General features: G+C 52.8%; 1 protein-coding gene across 2 annotated transcripts in view; it reads left to right on the top strand.

The window, feature by feature from the left end:
• The window catches only part of LOC116938286 (uncharacterized), a 118,198-nt gene that overhangs the window by 24,733 nt on the left and 81,224 nt on the right, over positions 1 to 12,241 (top strand). The window contains exons 6-7 of one of the 2 annotated variants that reach the window (XM_076063357.1): positions 5,119 to 5,247; positions 8,405 to 8,428. In XM_076063357.1, the coding sequence (XP_075919472.1) occupies positions 5,119 to 5,247; positions 8,405 to 8,428 (153 nt within the window). Of the gene's footprint in view, positions 1 to 5,112; positions 5,248 to 8,404; positions 8,429 to 12,241 lie in introns of both variants that reach the window. The other variant, XM_076063356.1, reaches the window with a different exon arrangement.

Raw genomic sequence — 12,241 nt, 5'->3', positions numbered from 1 at the left:
GAGTGAGTGTCTGAGTGAGTGAGTGATTGTCTGAGTGAGTGAGTGTCTGTGTAGATGCAGGCCACGTGGTGTCCCTCTACTCTGTCCGACAAGACGATTCAGCTGTCTATGAGTGAGTGTCTGAGTGAGTGAGTGTCTGAGTGAGTGAGTGAGTGTCTGAGTGAGTGAGTGAGTGTCTGAGTGTCTGAATGAGTGTCTGTGTGAGTGAGTGTATGAGTGAGTGAGTGTCTGAGTGAGTGAGTGAGTGTCTGAGTGAGTGAGTGTCTGAGTGAGTGAGTGTCTGAGTGAGTGAGTGAGTGTCTGAGTGAGTGAGTGTCTGAGTGAGTGAGTGTCTAAGTGCGTGTCTGAGTGAGTGAGTGTCTGAGTGAGTGAGTGTATGAGTGAGTGAGTGAGTGTCTGAGTGAGTGTGTGTCTGAGTGAGTGTCTGTGTGTGTGTAGATGCAGGCCACATGGTGTCCCTCTACTCTGTCCGACAAGACGATTCAGCTGTCTATGAGTGAGTGTCTGAGTGAGTGTCTGTGTGAGTGAGTGTCTGTGTGAGTGAGTGAGTGTCTGAGTGGGTGAGTGTCTGAGTGAGTGAGTGTCTGAGTAAGTGAGTTTCTGAGTGAGTGAGTGAGTGTCTGAGTGAGTGTCTGAGTGAGTGTCTGAGTGAGTGAGTGAGTGTCTGAGTGAGTGAGTGTCTGTCTGTGTAGATGCAGGCCACGTGGTCTCCCTGTACTCTGTCCGACAAGACGATTCAGCTGTCTATGAGTGAGTGTCTGAGTGAGTGTCTGAGTGAGTGTCTGAGTGAGTGAGTGAGTGTCTGAGTGAGTGAGGGAGTGTCTGTTTGAGTGAGTGTCTGAGTGAGTGAGTGTCTGAGTGAGTGTCTGTCTGTGTAGATGCAGGCCACGTGGTGTCCCTCTACTCTGTCCGACAAGACGATTCAGCTGTCTATGAGTGAGTGTCTGAGTGAGTGAATGAGTGTCTGAGTGAGTGAGTGTCTGAGTGAGTGAGTGTCTGAGTGAGTGAGTGTCTGAGTGAGTGAGTGTCTGAGTGAGTGAATGAGTGTCTGAGTGAGTGTCTGAGTGAGTGAGTGAGTGTCTGAGTGAGTGAGTGGCTGTGTCTGTGTAGATGCAGGCCACGTGGTGTCCCTCTACTCTGTCCGACAAGACGATTCAGCTGTCTATGAGTGAGTGTCTGAGTGAGTGAGTGTCTGAGTGAGTGAGTGTCTGAGTGAGTGAGTGAGTGTCTGAGTGAGTGAGTGAGTGTCTCAGTGAGTGAGTGAGTGTCTGAGTGAGTGAGTGTCTGAGTGAGTGAGTGAGTGTCTGAGTGAGTGAGTGTCTGAGTGAGTGAATGAGTGTCTGAGTGAGTGAGTGTCTGAGTGAGTGTCTGAGTGAGTGAGTGTCTGAGTGAGTGAGTGAGTGTCTGAGTGAGTGTCTGTCTGTGTAGATGCAGGCCACGTGGTGTCCCTCTACTCTGTCCGACAAGACGATTCAGCTGTCTATGAGTGAGTGTCTGAGTGAGTGAGTGAGTGTCTGAGTGTCTGAGTGAGTGAGTGTCTGAGTGAGTGAGTGAGTGTCTGAGTGAGTGATTGTCTGAGTGAGTGAGTGTCTGTGTAGATGCAGGCCACGTGGTGTCCCTCTACTCTGTCCGACAAGACGATTCAGCTGTCTATGAGTGAGTGTCTGAGTGAGTGAGTGAGTGTCTGAGTGAGTGAGTGTCTGAGTGAGTGAGTGTCTGAGTGAGTGTCTGTCTGTGTAGATGCAGGCCACGTGGTGTCCCTCTACTCTGTCCAACAAGACGATTCAGCTGTCTATGAGTGAGTGTCTGAGTGAGTGAGTGAGTGTCTGAGTGAGTGAGTGAGTGTCTGAGTGAGTGAGTGAGTGTCTGAGTGAGTGAGTGAGTGTCTGAGTGAGTGTCTGAGTGAGTGAGTGAGTGTCTGAGTGAGTGAGTGAGTGTCTGAGTGAGTGTCTGAGTGAGTGAGTGTCTGAGTGAGTGAGTGTCTGAGTGAGTGAGTGAGTGTCTGAGTGAGTAAGTGTCTGAGTGAGTGAATGAGTGTCTGAGTGAGTGAGTGTCTGAGTGTCTGAGTGAGTGTCTGAGTGAGTGAGTGAGTGTCTGAGTGCGTGAGTGAGTGAGTGTCTGAGTGAGTGAGTGTCTGAGTGAGTGAGTGTCTGAGTGAGTGTCTGTCTGTGTAGATGCAGGCCACGTGGTGTCCCTCTACTCTGTCCGACAAGACGATTCAGCTGTCTATGAGTGAGTGTCTGAGTGAGTGAGTGTCTGAGTGAGTGAGTGAGTGTCTGAGTGAGTGAGTGAGTGTCTGAGTGTCTGAATGAGTGTCTGTGTGAGTGAGTGTCTGAGTGAGTGAGTGTCTGAGTGAGTGAATGAGTGTCTGAGTGAGTGAGTGTCTGTGTCTGTGTAGATGCAGGCCACGTGGTGTCCCTCTACTCTGTCCGACAAGACGATTCAGCTGTCTATGAGTGAGTGTCTGAGTGAGTGAGTGAGTGTCTGAGTGAGTGAGTGTCTGAGTGAGTGAGTGTCTGAGTGAGTGAGTGTCTGAGTGAGTGAGTGAGTGTCTGAGTGAGTGAGTGTCTGTGTCTGTGTAGATGCAGGCCACGTGGTGTCCCTCTACTCTGTCCGACAAGACGATTCAGCTGTCTATGAGTGAGTGTCTGAGTGAGTGAGTGTCTGAGTGAGTGAGTGAGTGTCTGAGTGAGTGTCTGTCTGTGTAGATGCAGGCCACGTGGTGTCCCTCTACTCTGTCCGACAAGACGATTCATCTGTCTGTGAGTGAGTGTCTGAGTGAGTGAGTGTCTGAGTGAGTGAGTGAGTGTCTGAGTGAGTGAGTGAGTGTCTGAGTGTCTGAATGAGTGTCTGAGTGAGTGAGTGTCTGAGTGAGTGAGTGTCTGAGTGAGTGAATGAGTGTCTGAGTGAGTGAGTGTCTGAGTGAGTGTCTGTGTCTGTGTAGATGCAGGCCACGTGGTGTCCCTCTACTCTGTCCGACGAGACGATTCAGCTGTCTATGAGTGAGTGTCTGAGTGAGTGAGTGAGTGTCTGAGTGAGTGAGTGAGTGTCTGAGTGAGTGAGTGTCTGAGTGAGTGTCTGTGTCTGTGTAGATGCAGGCCACATGGTGTCCCTCTACTCTGTCCGACAAGACGATTCAGCTGTCTATGAGTGAGTGTCTGAGTGAGTGAGTGTCTGAGTGAGTGAGTGTCTGAGTGAGTGAGTGTCTGTGTGTGTGTAGATGCAGGCCACGTGGTGTCCCTCTACTCTGTCCGACAAGACGATTCAGCTGTCTATGAGTGAGTGTCTGAGTGAGTGAGTGTCTGAGTGAGTGAGTGAGTGTCTGAGTGAGTGAGTGTCTGAGTGAGTGAGGGAGTGTCTGTTTGAGTGAGTGAGTGTCTGAGTGAGTGAGTGAGTGTCTGAGTGAGTGTCTGAGTGAGTGAGTGTCTGAATGAGTGAGTGTCTGTGTGTGTGTAGATGCAGGCCACGTGGTGTCCCTCTACGCTGTCCGAAAAGACGATTCAGCTGTCTATGAGTGAGTGTCTGAGTGAGTGAGTGAGTGTCTGTGTGTGTGTAGATGCAGGCCACGTGGTGTCCCTCTACGCTGTCCGACAAGACGATTCAGCTGTCTATGAGTGAGTGTCTGAGTGAGTGAGTGAGTGTCTGAGTGAGTGAGTGTCTGAGTGAGTGAGGGAGTGTCTGTTTGAGAGAGTGAGTGTCTTAGTGAGTGAGTGAGTGTCTGAGTGAGTGTCTGAGTGAGTGAGTGTCTGAATGAGTGAGTGTCTGTGTGTGTGTATATGCAGGCCAAGTGGTGTCCCTCTACGCTGTCCGAAAAGACGATTCAGCTGTCTATGAGTGAGTGTCTGAGTGAGTGAGTGAGTGTCTGAGTGAGTGAGTGTCTGTGTGTGTGTAGATGCAGGCCACGTGGTGTCCCTCTACGCTGTCCGACAAGACGATTCAGCTGTCTATGAGTGAGTGTCTGAGTGAGTGTCTGAGTGAGTGAGTGAGTGTCTGAGTGAGTGTCTGTCTGTGTAGGTGCAGGCCACGTGGTGTCCCTCTACTCTGTCCGACAAGACGATTCAGCTGTCTCTGAGTGAGTGTCTGAGTGAGTGAGTGTCTGAGTGAGTGAGTGTCTGAGTGAGTGAGTGTCTGTGTCTGTGTAGATGCAGGCCACGTGGTGTCCCTCTACTCTGTCCGACAAGACGATTCAGCTGTCTATGAGTGAGTGTCTGAGTGAGTGAGTGAGTGTCTGAGTGAGTGAGTGTCTGAGTGAGTGAGGGAGTGTCTGAGTGAGTGAGTGAGTGTCTGAGTGAGTGAGTGTCTGTGTCTGTGTAGATGCAGGCCACGTGGTGTCCCTCTACTCTGTCCGACAAGACGATTCAGCTGTCTATGAGTGAGTGTCAGAGTGAGTGAGTGAGTGTCTGAGTGAGTGAGTGAGTGTCTGAGTGAGTGAGTGTCTGAGTGAGTGAGGGAGTGTCTGTTTGAGTGAGTGAGTGTCTGACTGAGTGTCTGTCTGTCTAGATGCAGGCCACGTGGTGTCCCTCTACGCTGTCCGACAAGACGATTCAGCTGTCTATGAGTGAGTGTCTGAGTGAGTGAGTGTCTGAGTGAGTGAGTGTCTGAGTGAGTGTCTGTGTCTGTGTAGATGCAGGCCACGTGGTGTCCCTCTACTCTGTCCGACAAGACGATTCAGCTGTCTATGAGTGAGTGTCAGAGTGAGTGAGTTAGTGTCTGAGTGAGTGAGTGAGTGTCTGAGTGAGTGAGTGTCTGAGTGAGTGAGGGAGTGTCTGTTTGAGTGAGTGAGTGTCTGACTGAGTGTCTGTCTGTCTAGATGCAGGCCACGTGGTGTCCCTCTACGCTGTCCGACAAGACGATTCAGCTGTCTATGAGTGAGTGTCTGAGTGAGTGAGTGAGTGAGTGTCTGAGTGAGTGAGTGTCTGAGTGAGTGAGTGAGTGTCTGAGTGAGTGAGTGTCTGTGTCTGTGTAGATGCAGGCCACGTGGTGTCCCTCTACGCTGTCCGACAAGACGATTCAGCTGTCTATGAGTGAGTGTCTGAGTGAGTGAGTGAGTGTCTGAGTGAGTGAGTGAGTGTCTGAGTGAGTGAGTGTCTGAGTGAGTGTCTGTCTGTGTAGATGCAGGCCACGTGGTGTCCCTCTACGCTGTCCGACGAGACGATTCAGCTGTCTATGAGTGCATCGCACAAAACTCCGTCGGAACGGACGCTGAAGTGACCAGCATCTACGTTGAGTCCGCTCGGAGCGAGGGTGGTGAGCACTCACCAGATACTCACCAGCTACTCACCAGATACTCACCAGATACTCACCAGATACTCACCAGATACTCACCAGCTACTCACCAGCTACTCACCAGATACTCACCAGATACTCACCAGATACTCACCAGATACTCACTCACCAGCTACTCACCAGCTACTCACCAGATACTCACCAGATACTCACCAGATACTCACCAGCTACTCACCAGATACTCACCAGATACTCACCAGATACTCACCAGCTACTCACCAGCTACTCACCAGATACTCACCAGATATTCATCAGCTAGTCACCAGATACTCACCAGATACTCACCAGCTACTCACCAGCTGCTCACCAGCTACTCACCAGCTACTCACTCACCAGCTACTCACCAGCTACTCACCAGATACTCACCAGCTACTCACCAGCTACTCACCAGCTACTCACCAGATACTCACCAGATATTCATCAGCTAGTCACCAGATACTCACCAGATACTCACCAGATACTCACCAGATACTCACCAGCTACTCACCAGATACTCACTCACCAGATACTCACCAGATACTCACCAGATACTCACCAGATATTCAACAGATACTCACCAGCTACTCACCAGATACTCACCAGATACTCACCAGCCACTCACTCACCAGATACTCACCAGCCACTCACTCACCAGATACTCACCAGATACTCACCAGATACTCACCAGCTACTCACCAGCTACTCACTCACCAGCTACTCACCAGCTACTCACCAGATACTGACCAGCTACTCACTCACCAGTTACTCACTCACCAGCTACTCACCAGCTACTCACCAGCTACTCACCACATACTCACCAGCTACTCACCAGATACTCACCAGCTACTCACCAGATACTCACCAGCTACTCACCAGCTACTCACCAGCTACTCACTCACCAGCTACTCACCAGCTACTCACCAGCTACTCACTCACCAGCTACTCACCAGCTACTCACCAGCTACTCACTCACAAGCTACTCACCAGCTACTCACCAGATACTCACCAGCTACTCACCAGCTACTCACTCACCAGCTACTCACCAGCTACTCACTCACCAGCTACTCACCAGCTACTCACCAGCTACTCACTCACCAGCTACTCACCAGCTACTCACCAGATACTCACCAGATACTCACCAGCTACTCACCAGATACTCACCAGATACTCACCAGATACTCACCAGCCACTCACTCACCAGATACTCACCAGCTACTCACCAGCTACTCACCAGCTACTCACCAGATACTCACTCACCAGCTACTCACCAGCTACTCACCAGATACTCACCAGCTACTCACCAGATACTCACCAGCTACTCACCGATACTCACCAGCTACTCACCAGCTACTCACTCACCAGCTACTCACTCACCAGCTACTCACCAGCTACTCACCAGATACTCACCAGCTACTCACTCACCAGCTACTCACTCACCAGATACTCACCAGATACTCACCAGCTACTCACTCACCAGCTATTCACCAGCTACTCACCAGCTACTCACCAGATACTCACTCACCAGCTACTCACCAGCTACTCACCAGCTACTCACCAGCTACTCACTCACCAGCTACTCACCAGATACTCACCAGATACTCACTCACCAGCTACTCACCAGATACTCACCAGATACTCACTCACCAGCGACTCACCAGCTACTCACCAGATACTCACCAGATACTCACTCACCAGCGACTCACCAGCTACTCACTCACCAGCTACTCACCAGCTACTCACCAGCTACTCACCAGCTACTCACTCACCAGCTACTCACTCACCAGCTACTCACCAGCTACTCACCAGATACTCACCAGATACTCACCAGATACTCACCAGAATCTCACCAGCCACTCACTCACCAGATACTCACCAGCTACTCACCAGCTACTCACCAGATACTCACCAGATATTCATCAGCTAGTCACCAGATACTCACCAGATACTCACCAGCTACTCACCAGCTACTCACTCACCAGCTACTCACCAGCTACTCACCAGCTACTCACCAGATATTCATCAGCTAGTCACCAGCTACTCACTCACCAGCTACTCACCAGCTACTCACCAGATATTCACCAGCTACTCACCAGCTACTCACCAGCTACTCACTCACCAGCTACTAACTCACCAGCTACTCACCAGCTACTCACCAGATACTCACCAGCTACTCACCAGATACTCACCAGATACTCACCAGATCCTCACCAGCTAGTCACTCACCAGATATTCACCAGATACTCACCAGCTACCCACTCACCAGCTACTCACCAGATACTCACCAGCTACTCACTCACCAGCTACTCACCAGCTACTCACCAGCTACTCACGAGCTACTCACCAGCTACTCACTCACCAGCTACTCACCAGCTACTCACTCACCAGCTACTCACCAGATACTCACCAGATCCTCACCAGCTACTCACCAGCTACTCACCAGCTACTCACTCACCAGCTACTCACCAGCTACTCACCAGCTACTCACTCACCAGCTACTCACCAGCTACTCACCAGCTACTCACTCACCAGCTACTCACCAGCTACTCACCATATCCTCACCAGCTACTCACTCACCAGCTACTCACCAGCTACTCACCAGCTACTCACCAGCTACTCACTCACCAGCTACTCACCAGCTACTCACCATATCCTCACCAGCTACTCACTCACCAGCTACTCACCAGCTACTCACCAGCTACTCACTCACCAGCTACTCACCAGCTACTCACCAGCTACTCACCAGCTACTCACTCACCAGCTACTCACCAGCTACTCACCATATCCTCACCAGCTACTCACCAGCTACTCACCAGCTACTCACTCACCAGCTACTCACCAGCTACTCACCAGCTACTCACTCACCAGCTACTCACCAGCTACTCACCAGCTACTCACTCACCAGCTACTCACCAGCTACTCACCAGCTACTCACTCACCAGCTACTCACCAGCTACTCACCAGCTACTCACCAGCTACTCACTCACCAGCTACTCACCAGCTACTCACCATATCCTCACCAGCTACTCACTCACCAGCTACTCACCAGCTACTCACCAGCTACTCACTCACCAGCTACTCACCAGATACTCACCAGGGATGTTTCTAACTTCTCGATTCTCTCTCTCTGTGTTGCTTTCAGTCTACAGCCTCCTGCTGCAAGAAGGTGACAGATGGAGATGGTGATGGTGGTGGTGATGGTGGTGGTGATGGTGGTGGTGGTGATGGTGATGGTGGTGGTGATGGTGGTGGTGATGGTGGTGGTGGTGATGATGGTGGTGATGGTGATGGTGGTGATGGTGGTGATGGTGGTGGTGATGGTGGTGATGGTGGTGGTGGTGGTGGTGATGGTGGTGGTGGTGATGGTGGTGGTGGTGATGGTGATGGTGGTGGTGATGGTGGTGGTGATGGTGGTGGTGGTGGTGATGGTGGTGGTGGTGATGGTGATGGTGGTGGTGATGGTGATGGTGGTGGTGGTGATGGTGGTGGTGATGATGATGGTGGTGATGGTGATGGTGGTGATGGTGGTGATGGTGGTGGTGATGGTGGTGATGGTGGTGGTGGTGGTGATGGTGGTGATGGTGGTGGTGGTGGTGGTGATGGTGGTGTGGTGATGGTGGTGATGATGATGGTGGTGATGGTGTGGGGTGATGGTGGTGGTGGTGATGGTGGTGGTGGTGGTGGTGATGGTGGTGGTGGTGATGGTGGTGGTGGTGGTAATGGTGGTGGTGATGGTGGTGGTGGTGATGGTGGTGGTGGTGGTAATGGTGGTGGTGATGGTGGTGGTGGTGGTGATGGTGGTGATGGTGGTGATGGTGGTGGTGGTGATGGTGGTGGTGGTGATGGTGGTGATGGTGGTGGTGGTGATGGTGGTGGTGGTGGTGGTGATGGTGGTGGTGATGGTGATGGTGGTGATAGTGATGGTGGTGATGGTGATGGTGGTGGTGGTGATGGTGGTGATGGTGGTGGTGGTGGTGGTGATGGTGGTGATGGTGGTGGTGGTGATGGTGATGGTGGTGATGGTGGTGGTGGTGATGGTGATGGTGGTGGTGATGGTGGTGGTGATGGTGATGGTGGTGATAGTGATGGTGGTGGTGGTGGTGATGGTGGTGGTGGTGATGGTGGTGATGGTGGTGGTGATGGTGGTGGTGGTGATGGTGGTGGTGGTAATGGTGGTGGTGATGGTGGTGATGGTGGTGGTGGTGGTAATGGTGGTGGTGATGGTGGTGGTGGTGGTGGTGGTGGTGATGGTGGTGGTGGTGATGGTGGTGGTGGTGGTGGTGATGGTGGTGGTGATGGTGATGGTGGTGATAGTGATGGTGGTGATGGTGGTGATGGTGGTGATGGTGGTGGTGATGGTGGTGGTGGTGGTGGTGATGGTGGTGGTGGTGGTGGTGATGGTGGTGGTGATGGTGATGGTGGTGGTGATGATGGTGGTGATGGTGGTGGTGATGGTGGTGGTGGTGATGGTGGTGGTGGTGGTGGTAATGGTGGTGGTGATGGTGGTGGTGGTGATGGTGGTGATAGTGATGGTGGTGATGGTGATGGTGGTGATGGTGGTGATGGTGGTGGTGGTGATGGTGGTGGTGGTGGTGGTGATGGTGGTGGTGATGGTGATGGTGGTGATAGTGATGGTGGTGATGGTGATGGTGGTGATGGTGGTGATGGTGGTGGTGATGGTGGTGGTGGTGGTGATGGTGGTGGTGGTGGTGGTGATGGTGGTGATGGTGGTGGTGGTGGTGGTGGTGATGGTGGTGATGGTGGTGATGGAGATGGTGATGATGTTGGTGATGGTGATGATGGTGGTGGTGATGGTGGTGGTGATGGTGGTGGTGGTGGTGATGGTGGTGGTGGTGGTGGTGGTGGTGATGGTGGTGGTGATGGTGATGGTGGTGGTGATGATGGTGGTGATGGTGGTGGTGATGGTGGTGGTGGTGATGGTGGTGGTGGTGGTAATGGTGGTGGTGATGGTGGTGGTGGTGATGGTGGTGATAGTGATGGTGGTGATGGTGGTGATGGTGGTGATGGTGGTGGTGGTGATGGTGGTGGTGGTGGTGGTGATGGTGGTGGTGATGGTGATGGTGGTGATAGTGATGGTGGTGATGGTGATGGTGGTGATGGTGGTGATGGTGGTGGTGATGTGGTGGTGGTGTGATGGTGGTGGTGGTGGTGGTGGTGATGGTGGTGATGGTGGTGGTGGTGGGTGGTGATGGTGGTGATGGTGGTGATGGAGATGGTGATGATGTTGGTGATGGTGATGATGGTGGTGGTGATGGTGGTGGTGATGGTGGTGGTGGTGGTGATGTGGTGGTGATGGTGGTGATGTGGTGGTGGTGGTGGTGATGGTGGTGGTGATGGTGGTGGTGATGGTGGTGGATGGTGGTGGTGATGGTGATGGTGGTGGTGGTGATGGTGATGGTGGTGGTGATGATGGTGGGTGGTGGTGATGGTGGTGGTGATGGTGATGGTGGTGATGGAGATGGTGATGATGGTGGTGATGGTGATGATGGTGGTGGTGATGGTGGTGGTTGGTGATGGTGGTGGTGGTGGTGGTGGTGATGGTGGTGGTGGTGGTGGTTGATGGTGGTGGTGATGGTGATGGTGGTGATAGTGATGGTGGTGATGGTGATGGTTGGTGATGGTGGTGATGGTGGTGGTGGTGATGGTGGTGGTGGTGATGGTGGTGGTGATGGTGGTGGTAGTGATGGTGTGGTGGTAATGGTGGATGGTGATGGTGGTGGTGGTGGTGTAATGGTGGGTGGTGTGGTGGTGGTGATGGTGGTGATGGTGGTGATGGTGGTGGGTGGGGATGGTGGTGGTGGTGATGGTGGTGATGGTGGTGGTGGTGATGGTGGTGGTGGTGGTGATGGTGGTGGTGATGGTGATGGTGGTTGATATTGATGGTGGTTGATGGTGATGGTGGTGATGGTGGTGATGGTGGTGGTGATGGTGGTGGTGGTGGTGGTGATGGTGGTGGTGATGGTGATGGTGGTGGTGATGATGGTGGTGGTGGTGATGGTGGTGGTGGTGGTGATGGTGGTGATGGTGATGGTGGTGGTGGTGGTGATGGTGTGGTGTGTGGTGATGGAGATGGTGATGATGGTGGTGATGGTTGATGATGGTGGTGGTGATGTGGTGGTGGTGATGGTGGTGGTGGTGGTGATGGTGGTGGTGGTGGTGGTGGTGATGGTGGTGGTGGTGGTGATGGTGGTGGTGATGGTGGTGGTGATGGTGATGGTGGTGGTGGTGATGGTGGTGGTGATGATGGTGGTGGTGGTGATGGTGGTGGTGATGGGGATGGTGGTGATGGAGATGGTGATGATAGTGGTGATGGTGATGATGGTGGTGGTGATGGTGGTGATGGTGGTGGTGGTGGTGGTGATGGTGGAGGTGATGGTGGTGGTGATGATGATGGTGGTGATGGTGGTGATGGTGGTGATGGTGGTGGTGATGGTGGTGATGGTGGTGGTGGTGATGATGGTGGTGATGGTGGTGATGGTGGTGATGGTGGTGATGATGATGGTGGTGGTGGTGGTGATGATGGTGGTGGTGATGATGGTGGTGGTGATGATGGTGGTGATGGTGATGATGGTGGTGATGGTGGTGATGGTGGTGGTGATGGTGGTGGTGATGGTGGTGATGATGGTGGTGGTGATGGTGGTGATGGTGGTGGTGGTGATGGTGGTGATGGTGGTGATGGTGGTGGTGATGGTGATGGTGGTGGTGATGGTGATGGTGGTGGTGATGGTGGTGATGGTGGTGGTGGTGGTGATGGTGGTGGTGATGGTGTGATGGTGTTGGTGGTGGTGGTGGTCATGGTGGTGGTGGTGGTGATGGTGGTGGTGGTGGTGATGGTGATGTTGGTGGTGATGGTGGTGATCGTGGTGGTGGTGGTGGTGATGGTGGTGATGGTGTTGGTGGTGGTGATGGTGGTGATGATGTTGTGGTGGTGATGGTGGTGATGGTGATGGTGGTGGTG

Source organism: Petromyzon marinus, unplaced genomic scaffold (genome assembly GCF_048934315.1).
Source record: "Petromyzon marinus isolate PM22_M1 ecotype Great Lakes invasive population unplaced genomic scaffold, UKy_Petmar_22M1.pri1.0 PM_Scaffold_103, whole genome shotgun sequence".
NCBI lineage: Eukaryota > Metazoa > Chordata > Hyperoartia > Petromyzontiformes > Petromyzontidae > Petromyzon > Petromyzon marinus.
The sequence above is the reverse complement of the archived record's forward strand: the minus strand, read 5'-3'. Positions and strand labels throughout refer to the sequence as shown.